Raw genomic sequence first — 22,802 nt, forward strand, 5'->3', positions numbered from 1 at the left:
GTTTCACTGGTTTATTGTTATGCCAAGAGCACACTGTTTTTTCTTGCTGTTTAAAGTAAGCCTTAAAATTAGTAGTAGGAAACAGTGAAAGATCTGCAGCTTCATCCTTTTGAAGATTTTTTTGGCTATTCTAGATCCTTTGTGTCTATTCTGAAATAGACATTTTAGAATCAACTTGTTAATTTCTTTTTTTAAAAAAAGATTTATTTATTTATGCATACAAGACATACTAGAAGGGGTAGAGGCCAGAGATGTGAGGGGTGAGAGGATTCACCAGAGACAGAGTGGGGAACAGAACAGGCAGACTGACTGAAATACACTGCTGAGGGGAATAGCAGGCGAGACAGGAGAGGTCTGCTGCACCATGTGGGTTTCTCCTTGGCCAGCCACGGATTGAACTCGTGCTGCAGAGGCTGCGGATTGCTTCAGAGCGGGTTTCTTAACCCCTTGCGCCACCAGGGAGGCTCCCAACTTGTTAATTTCTTCAGAAAGAGAAGACCACACTGTGGTCTCACATCACTGTTTATTTTTGGACAGTATGTGATTTCTCCCCTCCAGTGTGGACTCCATAGTTGTCCCACCACCACAGTGCCCAAGATCCATCACCATAGTCCCTGTTCTATTCCTGCCTATTTTGACCCCTCATCCCCAACCCTGCTGTATGAAGAGATGGCTAGGGTTTTATTGGAATTTCACTGAATCAATGTGGAGAGGATCCAAATCTTAACATCAATCTTCTAATATATGCACATACTATCGTCCACTTACTGAAATCTTCCTTAATTTCCTTCCTACATGTTTCAGTTTTCTGTGCAAAGGTGCCTCATCTCTTCTAATTTATCCCTAGTTTGCTTTTTTATGCTATTATAAATGAGATTTCAAAATTTCATTTTCCTTCACAAGTGTGTATATTTACAACATGTATAATTACAATCTATCTGACAAAGGATTCCTATCCAGAATATTAGTGGAAACCCCAATGAGTCAAACTAAAATCACCACCACCACCAACACAGACAACAGACTTAACAGTTCACAACAGATGCAGGAATGGTCAGGTCCCGGGCGGGTGTCTTCTGTTCCCTCTGCCTGAACGTGCCTTCCCCAGATATCCACTGGGCTCACTCCCACACCCCCTCTAACTCTTTTCTCAGCACTGACCTTCTCAGAAGGCTCTGCCCTGACGGTCCACCTCAAATCACACGTCCTTCCAGCATACCCCCTGCCTCTCCACCTGCTGACAATCCAGGTGGTGTGCTGGCTGCTTCCTCCACTGGAATAAAGTCTCCAACAGAGCGCCATGTTTGCCTTGGTCACTTCTGTATGGACTCTACAACTGGGCTCTAGGAGCTATAAAGGCAGACCAGGAGGATCATGAGTGAGTGCACTGGTCTGAGAGGTGGCCTGAAGAACTGGGCAAAGGAGGGCAGGAGAACACTTCCAGCCGAGGGGACAGTGTGCCCAGCCTGGTGGGAAACAGACCACATTTGAAGAACTGAAAGGATCCCACAGGGGAGAGGGGAGGCGCAGAAGGGGGAGGCTGAAGAATTGGGGCAAAGCAGGCAGGGCCCAGCAGACCACATAAGGGACTCTGTGGTCTTTTTCAAATAGCATGAAGCCATTAAACCAAGGAATGACATGTTCAAATGTGCCTTTTACAAACCTTGGGCTTCAGTGTGGCATGTGGATGTGGGGGAGCATTGTGGGGGGCTCAGCTTGCAGACGAGGGCCACAGATGACCTGAGCTTGGGATGAGAAAGCAGAAGCAGAGTAAGAGCAAAGGAGGCAGATTCCAGAAATATTTAGATAAAATCAACAGGTCTGGGTGACACAGAATAAGGCAATGAATGAAAGGGCAGTTCCAAGATGAATCCTACCTTTTCAACTAAGAATTGAAAAAACAATGGCACCAGGGGGTTTAGGCAAAGAGGAGAAAGGATAGAGTGATAGAGGTGATCTGGACCCACTGGCTTGGAAACAATGAATTCGAGATAATTCTGAGCTATCCAGATGGAGACTTCCAGGTGGCAGTGGGTATTCGGAGCAGCATGATCAGCACATGAAAGGTGAAGGGTGTCACCAATGTAGATTTTCACCTAGCAGCTGATGGGGAATCAAAGGTTTTAAGTAGCAAGGTAACAGGTTAAGGTTACCTGGCCACAGCATCAACACCTGGCTGGGAGGGCCGCTAGACTAGAAGCTGGGGGACAACAAGGGTGTGATGCACTAGACAAGTGAGTGAGGAAGCCCGAGCTAGGGCGTGTCCGTGGGGAAGGGGACAGACTTCCCCTTCATTACCACACATCTCCCACACAAGCCACCTCCCACCCAGCTGCCAGGGATTTTCCTAAGCACTAACTCAGATCATGTCACTTTTCCACTTAGAGCCTCTGGAGACCTCCCACGGGCGTCAGGACCTTTCACAATTCCTTCTCTGATCTCCTCTCCAGAATCTTCTCTTATTACACCTGCCCACCCTTCCCTGCCCCCCCCCCAACTCGACGCTCCATGTCAAAGTTCCCCTAAGGAATAAACCTAACAAAAGAGGTAAAGGACCTATACAAAGAAAACTATAAAACACTGTTAAAAGAAATAGAAGAAGACACAAAGAAATGGAGAGATATCCCCTGCTCATGGATTGGAAGAATAAACATTATTAAAATGGCCATCCTTCCAAAAGCAATATACAGATTCAATGCTATTCCAATCAAAATTTCAATGTCATTCTTCAAAGAAATAGAACAATTATTGATGAAATTCATATGGAATCACAAAAAACCCCGAATAGCCAAAGCTCTCCTGAAAAAAAAAGAAGGGAATGGAGGCATCACACTCCCAGACTTCAAACTATACTACAAAGCCATAATCATCAAAACTGCATGGTATTGGAACAAGAACAGACATACAGACCAATGGAATCGAATAGAAAATCCAGAAATAAACCCACAGATTTAGGGTCAACTAATCTTTGACAAAGGAGCAAAGACTATGCATTGGAGCAAAGAAAGTTTGTTCAATAAATGGTGCTGGGAAAACTGGGTCGCTACACGCAAAAGAATGAAGCTTGACCACTACCTCACACCATACACAAAAATCAACTCAAAATGGATTAAAGAATTAGACATAAGACCTGAAACCATAAAATATATAGAAGGAAATATAGGCGAAACACTACGTGATTTGCACATCAAAGACATCTTTACAGACACATCACCCAAAGCAGTGATAGTGAAGGCGAAGATAAACAGCTGGGACTACATCAAATTAAAGAGCTTCTGCACAGCAAAAGAGACAATAGCAAAAACAAAGAGAAACCCCACCAACTGGGAGAACATTTTTGCACCCAACACTAATGATAAAGGACTGATCACAAAAATCTGCAAAGAGCTGATGAGACTCAACAACAACAAAGAAAATAATCCAGTCAAAAAATGGGCAGAGGAGCTAAAAAGAAACTTCTCTGAAGAGGAAATGCAAATGGCCAACAGGCATATGAAAAAATGTTCAACATCACTTGTCATCAGGGAAATGCAAATCAAAACTACCATGAGATACCATCTTACACCAGTGAGAATGGCACATATTAAAAAACTAGCAACAACAAATGTTGGCGAGGGTGTGGAGAAAAAGGAACTCTTCTGCACTGTTGGTGGGAGTGCAAACTGGTCCAACCACTGTGGAAAGCTGTGTGGAGATTTCTGGACCTACTAAACATAGAGCTTCCATATGATCCAGCAATTCCAATCCTAGGTATTTACCCAAAGGACACAGAAACATCAATTCCAAAGAACACCTGCACCCCTATGTTTATAGCAGCACTGTTTACAATAGCTAAGCTTTGGAAACAACCCAAATGCCCAAAAATAGATGACTGGATCAAGAAGATGTGGTACATATATACCATGGAATATTACTCAGCATTCAAAAAAGATAAACACATGCAATTTGCAGCAACATGGATGGCGCTGGAAGGGATCATGCTCAGCGAAATAAGCCAAAAAGAAAAAGAAAAATACCGGATGGTCTCACTCATAGCAGGAATCTAGAAAACTTAAATAAGGGACCAGGAAAATGAATAACTATAAGAAAGTGAAAATCAAAATCAACAAAAAACTATGAACCAGAGACACTTTTAGGGGGGCAGGGGCGGGAGGGGAGGGATTGGGGTCAGAATGGGGGGGCTGCAATTGTATGGGGAATATAACAATAAAATTTATAAAAAAAAAAACCACAAAGTTCCCCTAAGACCACACTGTGCTTCCATCTCTATGCTCTTTAGCTTGAGCTATTTAAGATAAAGAAACACCTATTTATCTTTTTAAGACTCATCTCCTCCCTGTGAAAGAAAGCACAGCAGCCCTGACATCTGAGAGCCGGCCTGGGACTTTGAGCCAGTTTTCACTGTGGTTGGGAGCTGGCCTGGCACTCACAGCAAGGCCACCTTGTCTCCTATCAGACAATCTCAAAGAACATCAGACAAGGTCACACTGCAACGGTGATGAAGTGAGACAAAACAAGACCGCTTCAAAATCTGAGGTAAATACACAAAACAAGGCCATCGCGCCACCCACAACCTACCATCCCTCCCTCTGGACTGATACAAAAGATGGTGGCTTCCTTACAAAGAACAGCCTCAGTCTCGCTCTATTCTCACCTTCTAGAAAAGATTGATTGAGCTACCCCATCATAGATTTGTCTCCATTGCCTGCTAGCACCAAATTCACAGCAAATTCCTGCTTCCTTGCCTTGAAACCTCCCCAAATTATCCAAGCAAACCCAAATCCTAAGTCCTTTCTAACACCCTCTTAATGAAAGCCCCCAGAGTTTCCCATGCAGTTAGAATCTCCTTGCAACAAGTAATTAAATGCAACTTGTTTGGGCCTCCCCAGTGGCACAGCAGGTGTGAAGCTGTCCACAGCCTCTGCAGCACAGGTTTGATTCCCGGCCGGCCAGGGAGATACCCACATGGCACGGCAGACCTCTCCTGTCTCGCCTGCTGCTCCCCTCAGCAGTGCTTTCAGTCGTCTGCCTATTCTGCTCCCTGCTCTGACTCTGGTGAATTCTCTCACCCTCCCATGCCTCTGGCCTGTACCCCAGCTCTTGTATGCATAAATAAATAAATCTTTAAAAAAAGGAAAAATAAATAAATCCAACTTGTTTAATTACAGGTGTGCTTCTGGTGGGCTTTGCAAGAGAGCACTGACAATTGTAACAGTAGGAAAGAATAATTAAGCTTTTTGCGAGAAAGTTAATGGAGTTCCAATTGGAAGACTTTCAAAGTCTATGTAAGCAATACCCGTAACATCACCCATGCTATCTTGAGAATGACAGGGTAGAGGCAATCAGAAGTTAGAGGAAAGTGGAAAATGTCTGATTTAAGTATTCTAGAGAGTGGGAAGCGAGCTTACCAGAGAATCACACGAGTCTGTTTAGGGCACAGATGAGATTGGTTGACATGAATTGACAGCAGTACCAAGCTTCCCTGCCACTGGTATTATAGGCAAAAATGAATATTCGGTTCAGGCTGGGTTTGGGGCTTACTAGGGTAAGGGCAAGGGAGACAAAGACATTGCCAAGAAAATTGCTGAATGACAGACTATGACCTCTAGTCTAGTTTCAATCTGCGGGAAACACACAGAGGACACAGCAGACACGACTACACGCTGGAGGGAGAGATGGGACTGGAGGCCAGGCACAGCCCAGGGTGTCACGCGAGAATGGTGGAGTCCCAGAGGTGGGTCAGAATAATCACTGCACATGAGGTGCTCAGGAAAATCCGTGCTTCCTCAGGCTGTGGGTCCTGTACACACACACTGAATGGATGACGGCACGAACTGAAGTAGAGAAGCTGTAGGCCAGGAGCCCAAGTCTACTATTAATTAGGGGAATAACCAGGAGCTGGGAAAAAACAGTAGAGGAGAGAGAGGGTGCTCCAGCTGGGCCTGTGGCTCTCAAAGAAATGGGGGGTGGAGGAGACAAACAGCAGAGAAGACACAAATCTCAACCCCCCTAATCCTGAGACATGCCAGGTATGAGAAAACAAATGCGCTACATGAGAGGGATTCAAGAAAACGCTCTCTGTAAGTGCCAGTCCAAGCCAAGAGGAGGGAAAGGCTAAGGAGAGATGAAGGAAGCGGAGGCGGCTGGTGACTGTGGAGTGGTAATTCCAGAGAATACAATGAGGGTTTGATGGAAGGATGGGGGCCACCAAAAAACATGTGAATAGAGAACTGACTGAGGAGCACAGCATGATGGGGAAGATAAGGAGGAGAGAAAATGGGGAGTGGGGAGTTAGAGATCGTGGTCAACACCAAGATCAACGGAATAGGTATCCCGTGGATCAAACAGACTAGGTATAAACCTAGCATACATCCAATGAGAAGAGTTCTAACTACAAGACAGGAGTGCTAGTGGGAGCCCATGATGATGATGATGTTTTGATGACAAGGAGGGTGGTGATGAAGACAATCACTACCAACTTTGAAGACTTACTGTGTGCCAGGCACTATTGGAAGCACTCCACATTTCATTATTAGCTCAGGCAGGGTTCTGTGCTTAGGAGGGAGCTAACTAACAGAAGAAACAGAACTGCAGGTGTCCCAGGAAGTTAAGGGTTTTTTTTTTTTTTTTAAAGATTTATTTATTCATGCATACAAGAACTGAGGTACAAGCCAGAGATGTTGGGGGGTGAGAGGATTCACCAGAGACAGAGTGGGGAACAGAGCTGGCAGAATGACTGAAATACACTGCTGAGAGGAGCAGCGGGCGAGTCAGAAGAGGTCTGCTGCACCATGTGGGTAGCTCCCTGCCAGGGGATCAAACTCGTGCTGCAGAGGCTGTGGACAACTTCATAGGATGCATCTTAAGCCCTTGCGCCACCAGGGAGGCCCCAAATAAGGGGCTTTTAAAAAGTTACTTTAGGAATCTATGGCTGTTACTCTTGGCGGCAGGAACCTGCCTGACCCACAACTGCTACACAAGGAACCCATGGTCTGCTGCTATCCACTCAGACCTGGGGAAAATGAAAACTAGTCAGAATAATTTCTTGAAGGCTTTATTTTATGCCAGATCCTGTGCTTTGCACTGATGATCTCATTTAAACTTTACATGCAAAGGCTGGTTACCATTATTAATACTCACTCTAAAGACTGAGGCATGAAGAGTAATTTGCCGATGACTCACACATGAAATCCCTACTTAGTAACATGACTTTTTAACAAGATTTAAGGTTTTACTACATTACAGTGAAGATGCAAATCACGATATCGCAATGTTTGAAAGATACTGAGTCCTGCAAAGTCTTAAAACATAACCTATAGGTTCTCACAATTTCTCTGCATGCTTTTACAGATGAGGGGAAACTGCAGAAAAGCTCTGATCAATGCATCTAGATGGTGAAATGCCTGTCTTTATACCCAGCACCACCCCAGAAAATTCTGATGCAGGTGGTCTAGAATAGAGGCATCTGTATTTAAAAAAAAAAAAAAGAAAGAAAGAAAGTCCCACAGACTATGCTCTTAGTGGGAACTACTGCATTAGATTCCCTGCAGTTCCAAACCCAAACTTCCTCTATATTGCTGTCTACAGGAGGTCTTGGAAAGCAGAGAAGAGGTGTAATTATAAAAACTACCCAACAGAGAGTCAAGGAAAGGCATGCTCTAGATGCACTAATTCTCTGTACTTTGTGTCTAAACCACTTTATAGCCAATTCACTTCTTTTAAGTAAGTTTGCAAAAAGTATTAGCAACAAATATTAAATAAACCAATTTTACCAAGTAACATTAAAAAAAGTCTAGCCCTCATGGCTACTGAAAAGTATTTGATTTCCCTCAGAAACCTGACACCACTATGGTTCTCTAGCAAATAGCAGTTAACATTACAAAGATTTCCTTCCTTTCCCCCTTGTTTTCAAGGAAGACTGTAGGTATTAAAAACCCTACCGAACCTTGAAAGGGCTTTGAGGAAATATTTCCATAGCTAAATCATTAACAGGTAATTAACTTATGTTCGCAAACCATTTAAATTGACATCAAATGCTGAGTTACTTGATTACATAAGTCAATTTGAGTCAGGGAAAACTGGAGTGTGTTGTCTACTGTACCAAGGGCCAGTTGCACAAACCAAGGAAATTCTAGATGTTTTTGCCTAAGATCACCAATGGTTCAAAGTAAAATTTCAATCAGAAGAAGTAATGGCAGTTGATTTTAAAATAAAAATACTGTGCAGCTTAACTGTCTATGTTTTTCAGGTAATTAAAAGACTGTTTCTTTAAGCAAATCAATTTATCTCTGTGCCCTCATTTTCTGTAAAAATGAGGGCAGTGATCTGGAGCAATGTGTTTCAAAGAGGTTCTACAAAATGTTAACAGATATTATGCCAAAAAAAAAAAAGAAGAAGAAAGGATTCCATGGTCAAGCACATTTCAAAAACATTGGGTTAAACAAAGTTACACTTGGTTCTCACCACAGAATTTTTTCAACCTTTAATATAATCATATGAATTGTGAACAGGTACCATTTCCCAAACTTATCTGACAACCTGTTTCATGAAATATCATGTTGGACTGTGTCCTAAAAACTAAATTTTGGAAACACTGAAAGTTTTTCTGGCTTAAAAAATGCTATGATTCTGTACTGGTCCATTCAAGGTATAACTAAGATTTCGATGCAACCTACTCATTTTGCTAGCGCTAATTACACTTAGAACTTGTAAGAACTGGGCCTCCCCGGTGGCGCAGCGGTTGAGCGCTGGGTTGTGAAGCTGCCCGCAGCCTCTGCAGCACCAGCTCGATCCCCGGCTGCTCCCTGGCCACCGGAGGAGGGTCCCACATGGCGCGCAGACCTCTCCTGCTGCCCGCTGCTCCCGCTCCCCTCAGCAGTGTACCTCGGTCCTTCTGCCTGCTCTGCTTCCCGCTCTGGTGAATTTTCTCACCCTCCCGCGCTTCTGACTGTACCCAGTGCTTGTACAAATAAATAAATAAATCTTTAAAAAAAAAAAAAAAAAAGAACTTGTAAGAACTATACAATTTTATACACTGGAAACCTAACGAACACATTGCTCTTTTCCCATCTGGTAACCCAAACCAAATTCCAGTTATGAGTAAATCTATATACACTAGAACACTGAAGTGCTATAAATATATAATTGAAGCTCAAAAAATTTTGTGTACTAATGCTACTCTGTCTTGATTCTCTAGAGGAGAATTATGTCTAATTCAACAGTGCTATCATGTGGTCAGTAACAACTGAAAGCTGGAGAAGATATAAAGTTGGGTATAATCCAACAAATGTCACTGGGGACTATTCCAAACCTTTTATACTTTCATATTCATCTATTTATGCAATCAATCACTAACACATACTATACATGCCAGGTACAGCCTTAAGTGCTTTACCATCATGAAAATCATTTAATCTTTACAACTACCTGTGAAGTGGATCTTACTATCATCACCCTTCACAAAGCTAGTATGTGGCAGAGCTAGATCTAGAGTCCATGGTCTAAATCAAGAAGGTGGATCTCCAAGGATCTACAAAAAGTGCAAGCCTTAACCTAAAACGTTTGTTTTTCCCCACCCCACAACCTCTACATGGCCCCAGCTTTGAGGGTATTCTTTCAGTTCTTCGAGCAGTCTATACTCTTCCCTATCTCTGCCTGATCACTCTCCTAGCTCTCCACCGCCCCCGCCCCCAGCTTTTTTTAAGTCTTTTGTTCTCAGCATAAACATTAGTGCCTAAATTACAACTACTTCTCAGTGTTCAACACAGAATTGTAATTACATACTTTATGGGTAATTATTTGCTTCCTGTCTTTTCCAACTTGGCTGTGAGTTCCAGTATGTCAGATACCATGTCAATATTCTTCACTGTGTGTTTCAAATTACTGAGTCCCCACCAACCAACACCCCAAAGGTAGGGCCTGAATCTCAGTTCCCAATAATTTCTGTTGGAGAATAATAAATGAATGGACGAACGCTCAAGCCTCATGCTTTCAGGTGTGTGACACATACTTACGCTCACCACAAACACACACACACACATTCCCTAAATGTGCAGACTCATATAGTATTCAGGCAGAACTAAGGGAAGTACTGGCTCTGCACATGACTACTTTGTGGCCCTCACCTCTTTAACTGGTCAGTTTCAGGTGCTCAATGAGGAGCATGACAAACCCCGATGGTATATAACCTATAAACAGGAAGAACCCGTCCTTCTCATCATCCCCCCAGACTGTAGTTACTATTTGCTTCACGTCTGTCTTCCCAGGAAGATTTTCTTCCAAGAAGGCCAGGACCGCAACTGCGGGGCTCAGCACCATACCCCAATTACGGTCACTCCAGGCTCGCACCGAGCCTGGTACTCGGCAGAAGTCGGGTTATCAGGAGTTAAAGCCACCCCAACGCACTTCACAGGTGTGAAGCAAGGGGCGCAAGAGTTGACTACTGCCTCTGGGGGGGACAAGCGGAATCCCCCCACCCTGGCCCGCCTCCCGCGTGCGCCCCCGCCCCGGGGAAGCAGCCCCCAGCCCCGCGCCCTGCAGCACCTCTTGCAGATTGAAGCATCTTCGCAAGTACCGCGCACGCCCTCGTCGTCAGTGTCGGTCGAGCAGGAAGGGGAGGAGTAAGCGGCACTCCTCAGGCTAGTGGCCATGGGCGTGGAGGTTCCATGCGCCCACCGGGCACATGGAAGCCAGGTCGACGGCCGCCGGTGAGGTAGGAAGCTCCGAGACGGCTGCAGAGAGGGGCTGGGCTCCACCCGGCACAGCTGGCGCGGCTCAGTGACGCCGCCCACGACGCGGCCCCAGCAACCTTCCCGCTTATTGGCGCCTCGGCCCAGACGCTCATTGGGCAATTTCCCCGCCCCCTCATCCTGTGGAGACGCTCATTGGTGAACCCTATTGGCCCCGCCTTCACAACCCGGAAGGAAAGGTAACTGACAAGGAAGCCACCGGCATCCCAGTGCTTTCTGGGAATTGTAGTCTTGATAGTGTCCAGAGGCCACCGTTTGTGACAGTTGCATCCAAAATTTTATAACTGTAACTAACCCAGGGCTGAAGAGCGACCTGTATCTTCAATACTGGGCGAAAGGTAAAGAATCCAACGGGAGGAAACTATGTATCAGGTGTTACTTTCAGGCTTCCCTCTCAACGATTGCACAAATAGTTTATTGAGTGCCAAGAAGTAAGCTAAGAGCTTGCACACACAATCACCTTTAAAATGTATTGAAGGGGGCCTCCCCGGTGGCGCAGCGGTTGAGCGCTGGGTTGCGAAGCTGCCCGCGGCCTCCGCAGCGCCGGTTCAATCCCCGGCTGCTCCCCGGCCACAGGAGGAGGGTCCCGCATGGCGCGCAGACCTCTCCTGCCTCCCGCTGCTCCCCTCAGCAGTGTACTTCGGTCCTTCTGCCTGCTCTGCTCCCTGCCCTGGCTCTGGTGAATTCTCTCCCCCTCCCGCGCTTCTGACTGTACCCAGTGCTTGTATAAATAAATAAATAAATCTTAAAAAAATAAAATAAAATGTATTGAAGGAAGGAATGAGTGCAAAACTAATGCAATAGAAAATTATGTCGCAGTGAAGATAATGAGCTAGAGCTACCAGTTACATCAGTGACTCAATTTTAGAAACAGTATTCATGAAAAAAACAGGACATCTTTGTAGAGTTCAAAACAAGCAAAATTTATATTCAATATGTTCATTACAGACATTTTGCACTGGATTTATTATAAAACATTTTCTTGATAAACTTTGAAAAGCATGTTTGTATATTTCATTTCATTAGCAAGTGTTGGGGAGAGGAAACGGGTATATTCAATTCTCATTGAAACACATACACACCCCAAAATAAATAAATTATAACAAAATCCAGTACACATATCTTGGGGTAAGATCATATAACAAATGCTTGCTTAGTATCCAATGGAGTAACAAGCACTTATTTACCAAAGTAGAATTGACTGTGGGGGAAGGCAGTGATTAGGAGAGTTTTTCCAGGAGAAGCGGTGATGAAACACACCACTTTCTTTGAGTGCTCCTCTGTGAAGAGGGTAAAGCAAACAATGAGCAAACATAGTCTACTAGCTTGGCAGTGTACACATTCTATGGGTGTTAGTAGGTAATAAGTGTTAACAGCAAGTAGTACAAGGTATTCATCCTTTAGGTCTGAACGTTGAGGCTGAATTTTACTGGGGAAAAAGGTGGAGCAGATGTGTTGATTCACCTGTTTGATGAGCAAAGAACACTTGTCTTCTTTGCTGAGACTTTGATTCAGACAAGCTGGTGAGGGCACCCCGTGGCGCAAGGGGTTAAGACACAGCACTATGAAGCTATCTGCAGGCATTGCAGCTCGGCACAAGTTCAATCCCGGCTGGCCAGGGAGCTAAGCCACATGGTGCAGCAGACCTCTCCTGTCTCACCTGCTTCTCCCCTCAGCGGTGTATTTCAGTCAATCTGTTCCCCACTCTGTCTCTGGTGAATCCTCTCACCACCCCCACCACCTCCATCTCTGGCCTGTACCTCTGCTCTTGTGTGCACAAATAAATAAATCTTAAAAAAAAAAAAAAGGAAAAGCTGGTGATTCAGAGAACTTTGGTCAGCTTTTTCACTGAAGTCCACTCCAAAGACTTTCTGCAGGCAGGGCCAGCTCATTGCATTGAAGCTCCTGGTCAAGGGACTGGAAATTTATGACATGGGAGTGGAGTCTGGAAATGTTAAGCTTAGTCATCTAAGGCTGTATGACTACACTAGGGTAGTTGTGAACAATGTCCCAGCCTATAAAGGTCACAGTCAGTTAATTTGCCTTCTCTGACAAAAGAGAAACTAGAGCGTAAAACCTCTGCAAACATTAATATTAGGAGCAAGGGCCTCCCTGGTGGCACAGGGGTTAAAGACACAGCGCTATCAAGCTATTGCCAGCCACTGCAACATGAGTTCGATCCCCTGCCAGGGAGATAACATCCACATGGCATAGCAGACCTCTCTTGTATCATCACCTGCTGCTCCCCTCATCAGTGTATTTCAGTTGATCCACCTGTTCTGCTCCTCACTGTCTCTGGTGAATCTCTCACCCCCCACGCCTCTGGCCTACACCCCAGTTCTTGTATGCATAAATAAATCTTTTAAAAATATATATTGGGAGCAAAACTGGTATTAACCATGAAACTTCTTCCTGAGAAGCTTCAGTATAAGCATTTATTGCTATGGCTAGCCAGTGTCTGTTTCTCCTGTAAAAGCTGGAGTTTATTATGGAGAACTAAACTCTTAGCTCGTGTGGATCAGGTGAGGCTCTATGCATGACATTAGGGTGGAAATTTACTAAAGCTTAGCCACTCACAGAATTTCTCTAGCTATACTTCAGGAGTATAAAGAAGTAGGAGGGTGTGATCAGCTTAGTCCAATGAGAATGAATCTGAGGAATTGAATGAGAGGTGCTAAATATAAAACAACTCTCTTTTCTGCCAGACTTTCATATGGGAGGATGTACCTTTACAGCTACTGAGAGCCACCTTGCTATTTGTATAGCTTGAGATTGAAGCCAATCAAAATGCTGATGGAGTCTGGAGCATTTATGCTCAGTTAGGGTGAGCTGAGTTTGTCATGGAGGAGCTGATGGGAAAACCACTAGAGACTGAGGAGCTGAACAATCAGAAGCTATTGCATTCAGAAAGATGAAAGAAGCTGTTAGCTGTTGTCCAGTGTTTGCAGTTTTCATCCTGGGCTGCACACTATCCGTCCCTTCCTTCCCCTTCATCACCTGGTAGTACCTCAGTCAAACCATTCTCTCTTCTTGCTGGTCCTGTTTTCCAAGTGTTCTGGCCTGTGATTTCTTCATAAATTTTAAATCGCAATAATCAGTTAAAAAGGCAACCTTTCCTCCACTGAAATGCATTTGCACCTTTGTCAGAATCTCTTGGACATAGTTGTTAGGACAATGTAGGGTAAGGAAAAATGCCAGGCTTTTCTGCCCTCCCGCCATCAGGATAGATGGATCCTTGCGGTCCTGAATGCAGGCCTGATGGCGGGCACCTGGAATAGGGTGTGGGCATAGGTAGATTGGATTCACCTGGGCTGAGACTGTGCTTTTTTAAGGGCGGCGTCACTGGGACACCAGCAGAAGCCAAAAGAGAAGCCGAGAGAGAGAAGTAGAACGCCGGAGAGCCCAGATAGAGTGAGGATTTGCTGGGGGCTGGGAGAACTGCTGCCTCCCGGCCCCCCAGCACCCCTGCCTGCAATATGCCTGGTAAACCTAAATAAAAGACCTGCAAAAGCCATTAAGGACTCTGACTCCTCCTTTACCCGGTCTGCATGGGATCCTAGAAAACCTGCTCAGTGCCTGTTCCTGACCCTACAGACAATTTCTGGTGTTCTTTGTGTTGTGTTATCTCTCTGCAAATACTGGAGTCTTGGTTACTATACAGTAAGTGTTGGGACTGTTTATTCCTTTTTTGCTCCCACTTAATTCTTTCTTCAATTGTTTTGGCTATTATAATTTTGTCATTCCATATAAATTTTAGAACAATTTTATCAATGTCTGCAAAAAATCTTGCTGGATTTTATAGGAATTACATTAAATCTCTGTCAATTTGAATTGACGTCTTTACTATGTATAGTCTTCCAATGCATGAACATCTTATGCATCTTCATTAACTTGGATCTTGGGTTTCTCTGCTCAGTGTTGTGTAGTGTTCAGCTTACAGGTCCTGGACTTGTTTGTTAAAATTACACCCCAGTATTTAGTTTGTGTTAATGATAGTAAATATATTTTTAAGTTTTGTTCTCCACATGTCGTTGCTAGTATATAAAAATAGAAATGATTTTTATTTTCTATCTGGTGACGTTAAATTCAACTATTCATTTTAGGACAAACTGCCTTTTAACAATGTCTTGTGGTATAAGCCCTGAAATGCTGATTTAGCGTTAGGAGCTGACTTGACAGCTGGCAAAACCAAGGAGGTCTCAAATGGCTTCCCTGCAAGCTCCCCATTCCCCTCCCCTACAGATAAGGGCTCCTAGCCAAACAATCCTGATCACAGGGTCCTAACGGTGCCTACTCATTCCTGAGTGACAGGCTTCAGTTCCCGATCAGCCTAAGACCTTACTCAAACAAGCCAACCACACTGTAGGGGCAGGAATGGGCACAGGGCAGGTTTTCTATGATTTGAGCAGATGGGGTAAAGGAGGAGAGAGTCCTAGAGCCCTCAGTGGCTTTTGCAGGCTTTTATTGGGATTTACCAGGCACATGGCTGGCGAGCCTCCCAACCCCCAGCAAGTCTTCACTCTTTCTGGGCTCTCCGGCGTTCTCTGGTGGCCTTGTCCTCTGCTCCTCTGGTTCATTCTTCTTATGGTTCTGCTTCTGCTGCTTCTCATGGTTCTTCTGGTGTCCCGTGACACCGACCTTATAAGCCCAGTCTTAGCCCAGGTGAATCCCGTTTACATATGCCCACACCCTACTCCAGGTGTGGAGTAGGATATGCATTCAGGACTGCAAGGATCCGTCATCAATCCTAATGGCAGGAGAGCAGAAAAGCCTGATGCTTTTTTACCTTACCCTACAATACCTTCCTGCAGGAGCCAGGGCTCACTTTGGCCTCTTTACTACAAAATCTGCCTCCCAAGCCCCTGCTTCATCCCTCTATTCCTAAGTGCATTTCCTGAGGCCCAACATGGTGTGTGAGATCCTTCTCCCCTGGGCTGTGAGTGTATGTGGTAAATAAACTGCTGTGGGTCCCCCCCTGGCTGGTGTGGCATATCCTGTGTTCCACCATTCACGTAAGTCTGGGCCAGGACTCTCACTAATGGAGTGTAGAAGAGGTGAAGAAAATAATTGGTCTTGCAAACAAGATGGCCCAACCTCAACTGAGGACACCTGGTCAGCTTTCTCTAATTCCCCTTTCTGGGATGTAACTGCCAAATTGCTGACCAGCTTGTGCTTTCGTTCAACTTCTCTCAGATGGGTCTGCCATCTCTTCCCAGCCTAGTGGCACATTCATACCAACAGGTGAGAAACATTGTTCATTAACTATTTCCCCAAGGGAAGTACCCTTATATGTCACCTGCAGCAGGTGGTCACAGAGGTCGCACAACACAGCATTCTAAAGGGTGGGTGCTGAGTTCCACTCACTGGATGCTGGCTGGTGCTCTTTGGTCATTGTGTCTACCTGATGACCATCAGGGACTGCTTGGGACAGTGCTGTGGGGCAACCAGATTCCAGGGGGTCTGGGAGACCAGGAGTCCAGCAAGTCTCCTAGCCCCCAGTGAATCTTTACCCTTTCTCTGGCCTCTGGCTTTCTCTCATGGTCTCACCTCTTCTGTAGTCACTCCTCTTGTAGCTGTCATCCCCTAGCCGTTGCACGTCTCTGTCGTCTCCCTTACATCCCTGACCTCTAGGTGCAGGTGTGCACACTTACTCATGCATGCACACCCATGCTACAGGTGTCCAAAATCAGATATGCATGCCCAGTACCCATGCTCCCAAGTGCCTTCTGCATTAACACCACAGAGGCCAGTGGTGCAAAAAGCCTGACTCATCCATTTACCCTACAGACAGTCATACAGACTTTTGGGGAACATGCAGCCCCAGCACAGTCAAGGAAGGAGACTGCTACCCCAGGAAGATTGAAGAATGGCTCAATGGCTGCCTCCTGGTCTTGTTTAGGCAGAGGTAGTGACTTGTCTCCTGGGCTTCCTTTGTTATAGCTGTGTGCTCTCATCCCTAAAGCTTTCAAGAGGCATATCCCATGCACAACCACCACACCAGTCCCCAGTCCGCACTGCCTTGTCTCTGCAAGGGTCAGGCTCTTCGTGGCCTGGAGCTAATGTGTCCAAGAGTCCCTGCATGAGGGACACTGAGGGATGGCTGGGACCAGGCTAGATACGGCAGGATAAAGGTCAAGTCATTTGGGAGTGTGGTTGGGGGAGGGCAGAGAGGACCTGAGCTATGGGCAATGATTTGAAGAACAGGGTTGGGAATAGGGCTATATATTTAGTGCTAAAATGGGTCTTAAGAATCAACCACTCCTAATTTCCACCCCAACCCCAACAATAGTTTCTTGTCCAGTGCAATCTCTTCCTTCCTCCAGCTCTGTCTCAGCCTCCTCCCAAGATTCTGTCTTGTCTTTGGGCAGGGGTAGGGGAGAGAGAACAGAGGAGAGGGTTTGGGAGCTAGAGGATCAGCTGGGTACCTCGGCATTAACAGGATGATGTTGTTTTGTGTTATTTGATTATTTAAAAAATGAAAGGGGGGATGGAAGTTTGGAGCAAATACAGGTTAACAATAGAGAGGTTTCCCAGGCAATGGGAACAGGAGCCAGGCCATGCAAGTGTCCATTTCTAAAATGACATGCACCCTGTACTTTTATGCAGTTCCTCTCATTTCTTACACAAAAGTGGGGGGGAGCTTGTATATTTTATAATTTTTGAATATTAACACAAGTTGTTGTTCTCATTACCCAAGGTATGCACAAATATCTGCTCTTTGTAAAAAATTACAGCAGCACAAACAATATTTGCAGTATCTTTTGACCACAGCTCCCATCCCACCAATGCCTACGCTGGTCAGAAGTAACCACCCTCAATTTGCTTTAAATTGAGTGAAAATATTTGTGGCTCATAAAAACTTTTCTTAAGCTTTGGGAATATTGTTATAAAACAAAGTAAAACTGCAAATATGTGTAACATTTTCCAAAAACTTATTTTTACATGCATATTGAGACTTGGTTTCTTTAAAAGGCTCTCTCTTCTAACTGGAGAATCTTCTACTGCTTTGCAAAGTCTTTCAGGGCAGCTGGGGTATTCTTGCTAGGTGACACCAACAAATGTGTGTAGATGGGGAAGGCATTAGCAACATTATGTAAAAGATTTCCAGACCCACCAGCTTCATGCCCTGGTGGGCTAACAAGGGATACGATTGCTAAACCATCTGTTTCCTTGGGTGTGGAACCCACGGCAGTTTTTAGACTTGGTGGCCCCTTTTTCACTGTTTTCTTTCCTGCTGCCTGGGGAGTCTTGTCACCATGAGCAGGTCTTTTCGGTGCTGCCAAAGGCTCAGACGTTTCTGCTTTTAGAAAGTGAACAAAAAGTTCTGAAAAAGAATTCTTCTGCGTAGATGACTCATTTGGTTTGCGAGGGGGGTTGGGGTCATTTTGTGACCCAGGCTGCTCAGTCATCCATCTTTTAATGCCAACTGGATCTTCTCTCATCAACGACTCCATTTCTTCCTTTTTGATATCCAGAGTGCTTCCGATTAATTGTAATACTTGCTGCCGCTCATCTTTCTGTGTTTGGAAATAATCCAAAAAGAGCTTTCTCATTAGGCTCTTGTCTATATTCCTTTCGGATATGGTTACCAAATCCATCCATTTTTTTTGTACAGCATCCAACATTTCCTGTAGGACGTCATTTTGTTTTTTAAGGTCTTCAATTTGTCCTACCGTCAGCTCCACAGCAGCATTAGCTCGATCTAGTTGCCCCTGTAATGATGCTGCTTTTTCTTCTAGATGGACTGTCTTTTCCATTGATTCAGCGAGGGCCACCTTTGTGTCAGCTAAGGCCCGATTTTCTTGTTCCTGCCAGGCGCTGAGCTGGGCGGCAGTTTCATCTTTCTGCTTGTTGACGATATTCAGTTGGTCCTGCAGTATCTTGGCTTGATGGCTTGCACTTTCTGTGGCAGTGCAAGATGAACTTAGCTTTCCCTTCAGTTCCATGATCTTCATTCTTAAGTTAAGCTCTTTGTCATCTGCATCCCGAGCTTTACAGAAGAGAGAGTTTTGCAATTCCACAACTTGCTTCTGAGTATTCTCTAGCTCCTGCTTTAAGTGCAATTCTTTGTTGCATAGATACCGAATCTCATTCTGTAGAGCCTCAATGTCCATTTGTTTGTTTTTCAGAGCTACTGTCAGCTCATTTCTTTCCTGTTGAAATAAAACCGTCTTTTCTTGCATCAAAGTGATTGTGTTTAAAAGCTGATTTAGTTTCCTAGTCTTCCCCTGTTCTTCTTCGTTCGATAGTTGCTCCAAAACCTTCTTCACTGGAAGGTACTTCAATTCTTGCTCTTTCAGGAGCTGCGAAAGTTTCACATTTGTTTCTTGAAGTGCTTGCATTTCTCCCGCCTTTTCCTGAGATGTTTCTATTATTTTTTCATTTTCCTGTTTTAGTTTACATGACTCTATTTCAAAATGTAATACCCTCTCCTTCAGGTTTATAACTGCCTGCCTTAAAATTTCATTTTCATCCACTTGGCTAATCAAATTTTCTCTAACAGAAAGTAACTCATTACTTTTGGCTTTAATGAGGAGCTCTTTTTCCTGAAGTAAGTTTTGTAAAACATCTTGTTTCTCCTTCAGCTGCTTCATTTCTGAATTGGTTTGCTCATGTTGTTTTCTCTCCAGTTCTGAGGCGGCAGCGATGGAGTCAGACAATTTCTGGTGCTCTACCTGGAGCATTCGAATGGTTGCATCTTTTTCCTGCATTAATTTTCTTAAGTCTTCCACTTCCTCTTGAAGCAATTTAGAAGACTTATTCAAGGCAGCAGCGGGACTGGCCATAAGACAGTCCTCAGACTCTTCTATAAGTGGAGATTCAGTCAAGGGCTGTGTCATAAGGAGGTCAATTTTAACTAACAAAAGATCCTTGACATTGCAAAGCTGCCCTATAGCCAGTTGGATTTGTGTTAACTCCTGCTCCATACTCTTAAATTTCATTTCATCCCCTTTACAATATTGTAACAGGTCAACATAGTTCATCAGTAGTTTAGAATTATTGTCTCTATAAGCCAAGATTTGCATCTGAAGCTGCAGCAGTTTTTCTTCACGGTGAGCTGAGTCGCTGTGCATATTTTTCACCAGAATCATTACTTGCTGTTTCCACTCTTTCAGTATCCTAACTTGCTGCTTTAATTGATGATGTTCCTGTAGAAGTGCCTCCAACTGATTAGAATCGACACCAACAACCTTATTCCCAGTGCTGGATATTTGAAAAAGTGTCAGTGATGCTTGACATTTCTGACTTAATGCATCGATCTCCATGTCCTTTTCTTCGTCTATGTCTAATAGGTTGCTCACAGCTTCCTCATCTAGGTCTTGAAAATGACTTTCAAGTCCAGGGGACAGTTTATTATCTTCATCTGGAATTCTTAAGTTGTCTGCTTCTTTTGCAATACTGATAGCCATCATTTTGTGATAATCTCCTTGGAGATTGTTATTTTCCCGAGTCTTCTCAGCCAGTACTTGTTGTTCCCTTACCAAACCATAAGCTTGTTGCTGCTGCAGATCCCCAACATCCTGCCTATGGGAAATGGAAGATATTTTACTGTAAAGATCTTGAGTTTCCAAGTATTTCTGCTCAATCATTTCAGTTGGTCTATCAATCTCGTCTTTGGATAGTTGATCCATGTCGGCGGTAGTCTGGCCAGTGAGCTCTTCTATCTCAAGCTTTTTGATTAATCTTTCAGGTTTGGTTTGCGAGAAATCGTCTTCACTTCCATTTTCCAGATTAACAGAATTTTCTGTTTGAATGTCCTGGTTTTCTTTAGGAGAATATGTTTTTACTTGTTCTGGAGTTTTCCTCAAATTCTTAATTTCCTTATTACTGGCTAAAATGAACTGAATATTTGCCATATTCATTTGCTCACATTGGTATGTGAGATCATCCATTTCCTCCTCCTGCTCTCGTAAAGGTGGAAGTAGTTGCATAATTTTCTGGCTTTGGTCCTCAGTTATCTTTGGATGAGGATTGATGTCTTCTTCAAGATTATTGTCCTTGCTTATGTTCAGTTGATGTATCTCAGATTGGAGTTCTGTCATCGTGTCTGGTATTTTGGGTTCAACCACAGGTGCAACTGGACTCTGTCCCTCCCGTTGCTCCAGTTCTTCTTTCAGAGTCTCTTTGTCTTTCAGTGATGTACTGATGTCTTTAATAAGTGGTACCAGTTGCTGCCACTCTTCTAAGTGAGATGACAAAATGGCCTTAGTTGTTTTCTGATTGGCTTCTATCCTCTCCATATTCTTTTTGAGTTCTGCTATTTCCAAGTCTTTTTCTCGAATGATTCTAATTAAACCTTCCTGCTCCTGCCATAAGGGAAAGCTATCCAAGTTACAGTTACATGACAATTCTTGAATGGTTTGCTCACTTATTTTCACAACTTCTGACAGCCCCTTTTCAGCTTCTCGCAGATTGGTCTCCCATTGTGCTTTTTTCATCTGGAAAAGTCCCACAATGGTACTTTTCCCCAAAGAATCCTGATGGTTCCAAACAATCTCCTTTTCCAACATAAGTCTCACATCTTCATATGCCGAAACCAACTTTTCGTATTTCATTTTGAAAGCCAAAACAGCTTGTGAACTGTTACTTAGTTGTTCCAGTTTTGAAATTATTTGCTTTAAGTTTCTATCTTCAGCTTCCCTTTCTTTAAGTATGTCATCCTCAAAATGATTATTATTAGTATTTTGATTAAGAGAGTAACTTAAGTCATTCCTGGCTTCACAAAGTTCTTCATTTTGTTTACTATGTTCTTTATGGTTAAGATCTTGCTGAATGTCTACATTCCATTTTTGTGGCTGATTTAACTGATGTTCTAAAGTATCAGTTTCATCCTCAAGATTCTGCATGGTTAAATCCAAACAATTAACATGCAATTCACTTTGGACTAACTTCAATGCAAGGCGATCTCCAGAATTGACTTGGAGTAGCTACAGCTTCTGCAATTAATTGCTCTTCTAGCTGTGCTGTCTTACTTGAAGTGTTGGGTGTCTGTTGTAGTTAAATTTCAACAGTGTGTGAGAAGGTCTGATGTTTTACTCTTCCATATCACTATAGAGAATTTTTTTAGGTCTCTCGTTTTTCTAATCTTCGCGATGCCTGAATGACTTTGATCTCCTTTCTGATGAAATTAGTTTTCTCCAATCTACCTGTGCCTTTCAGCACATCATTTGCTACGTTCAAGATGGATACAGTGAAGATTAGTACACTATTACCCAGTTGCCGGGGTAATGGTGATCGTGGGAGCTGAGGCTCCCAAACTAGGTGCAACTCTATCAAACACTGCGGGTGACTGAACTGACCTGAAGATCTCAACGAAAATCCCGCGGGCACAGTCGGACTACCCGGCCGAACGTCCCCGAAGGGCTGCAAGCACAGGGCGAAGCAGTATGGCGCTGCTGAGGGAACAATGCCAGGCGGCCTGGAAACGCTGAGGTCTGGCTGGAACGTAACAAAGGACGCAGGGGGCGGGAGGGGGGGTGCGGGGCAGGAAAGTGGGGGGTGTTGGAGGCGGCTTGGCTCAACCCCACCATGCCCTAACTTGGGCCTCTTCTCCCGTAGCTTCTGGGACTTTCCCAGGTGCCGCCCGACCCCTGCCCCCTCGACGGCGGCCTCCCGCAACACACCCTGACCTGGAAGCCTTGGGGCGCGGGTGATGAACAGGCGCCCGCCTGTGAGTCTTGCAGCCAGTGCCGGCGCCCGCAACACCCGGTCTGCAACTGGGGGTTTTCACGCAACTTTTTTGGGGGGTTGGGGTAAAACGCACACGCCCCCCAGGACGCCTGGAGCCTTCATCCTCCAAAGATTCCCGGCACCCCGGGCCCGACAGGGCCTCCCCTCCCCGCCCGCGCCGGCGCCCCCGGCCCTTTGTGTCCGCTGCGGCCGCGAGCGCGCGAGCCCCGCCGGGAGCCAGCCGGGCTGCAGCGGGGACCGGTCAGCCCCGCCCGAGGCGCGCAGGCCCCGGCCCCGAGGGGCGCGCCGGGCCGGGTCTCCCCGACGGCGCCCGCGGGCGGCGCCTTAGCTCGGGGCGGCGGGGCGCGGGGCGGCGCCGCTGGA

The 22,802-nt window shown here is 44.9% G+C and overlaps 2 protein-coding genes across 2 annotated transcripts in view; both read right to left on the minus strand.

Moving 5' to 3' along the window:
- LCMT1 (leucine carboxyl methyltransferase 1) overlaps positions 1-10,787 on the minus strand; it is a 47,680-nt gene extending 36,893 nt beyond the window's left edge. Inside the window, exon 1 of the mRNA XM_037507400.2 lies at positions 10,543-10,787. Within this exon, the coding sequence (XP_037363297.1) occupies positions 10,543-10,649 (107 nt within the window). The 5' untranslated portion in view covers positions 10,650-10,787. The remainder of the gene's footprint in view (positions 1-10,542) is intronic.
- A 6,533-nt stretch (positions 10,788-17,320) lies between these two features.
- On the minus strand, positions 17,321-22,571 carry LOC119242351 (thyroid receptor-interacting protein 11-like). Its single transcript, XM_037508073.2, has 2 exons — positions 22,379-22,571; positions 17,321-22,187 (listed from the first exon to the last, which is right to left on the minus strand). The coding sequence occupies exon 2, from the start codon at positions 21,593-21,595 to the stop codon at positions 17,747-17,749; it is 3,849 nt and encodes a 1,282-aa protein (XP_037363970.2). The 5' UTR covers positions 21,596-22,187; positions 22,379-22,571; the 3' UTR covers positions 17,321-17,746.
- Positions 22,572-22,802: the final 231 nt, after the last annotated feature.

This window comes from Talpa occidentalis, unplaced genomic scaffold (assembly GCF_014898055.3).
Source record: "Talpa occidentalis isolate TD23 unplaced genomic scaffold, MPIMG_talOcc4v2.1 talOcc4.12, whole genome shotgun sequence".
Classification (NCBI taxonomy): domain Eukaryota; kingdom Metazoa; phylum Chordata; class Mammalia; order Eulipotyphla; family Talpidae; genus Talpa; species Talpa occidentalis.

What these genes read in the sequence shown, in the direction of transcription:
- LOC119242351 (XM_037508073.2), bottom strand. Translation starts at nt 21,595, where the DNA reads ATGCAGAATCTTGAGGATGAAACTGATACTTTAGAACATCAGTTAAAT.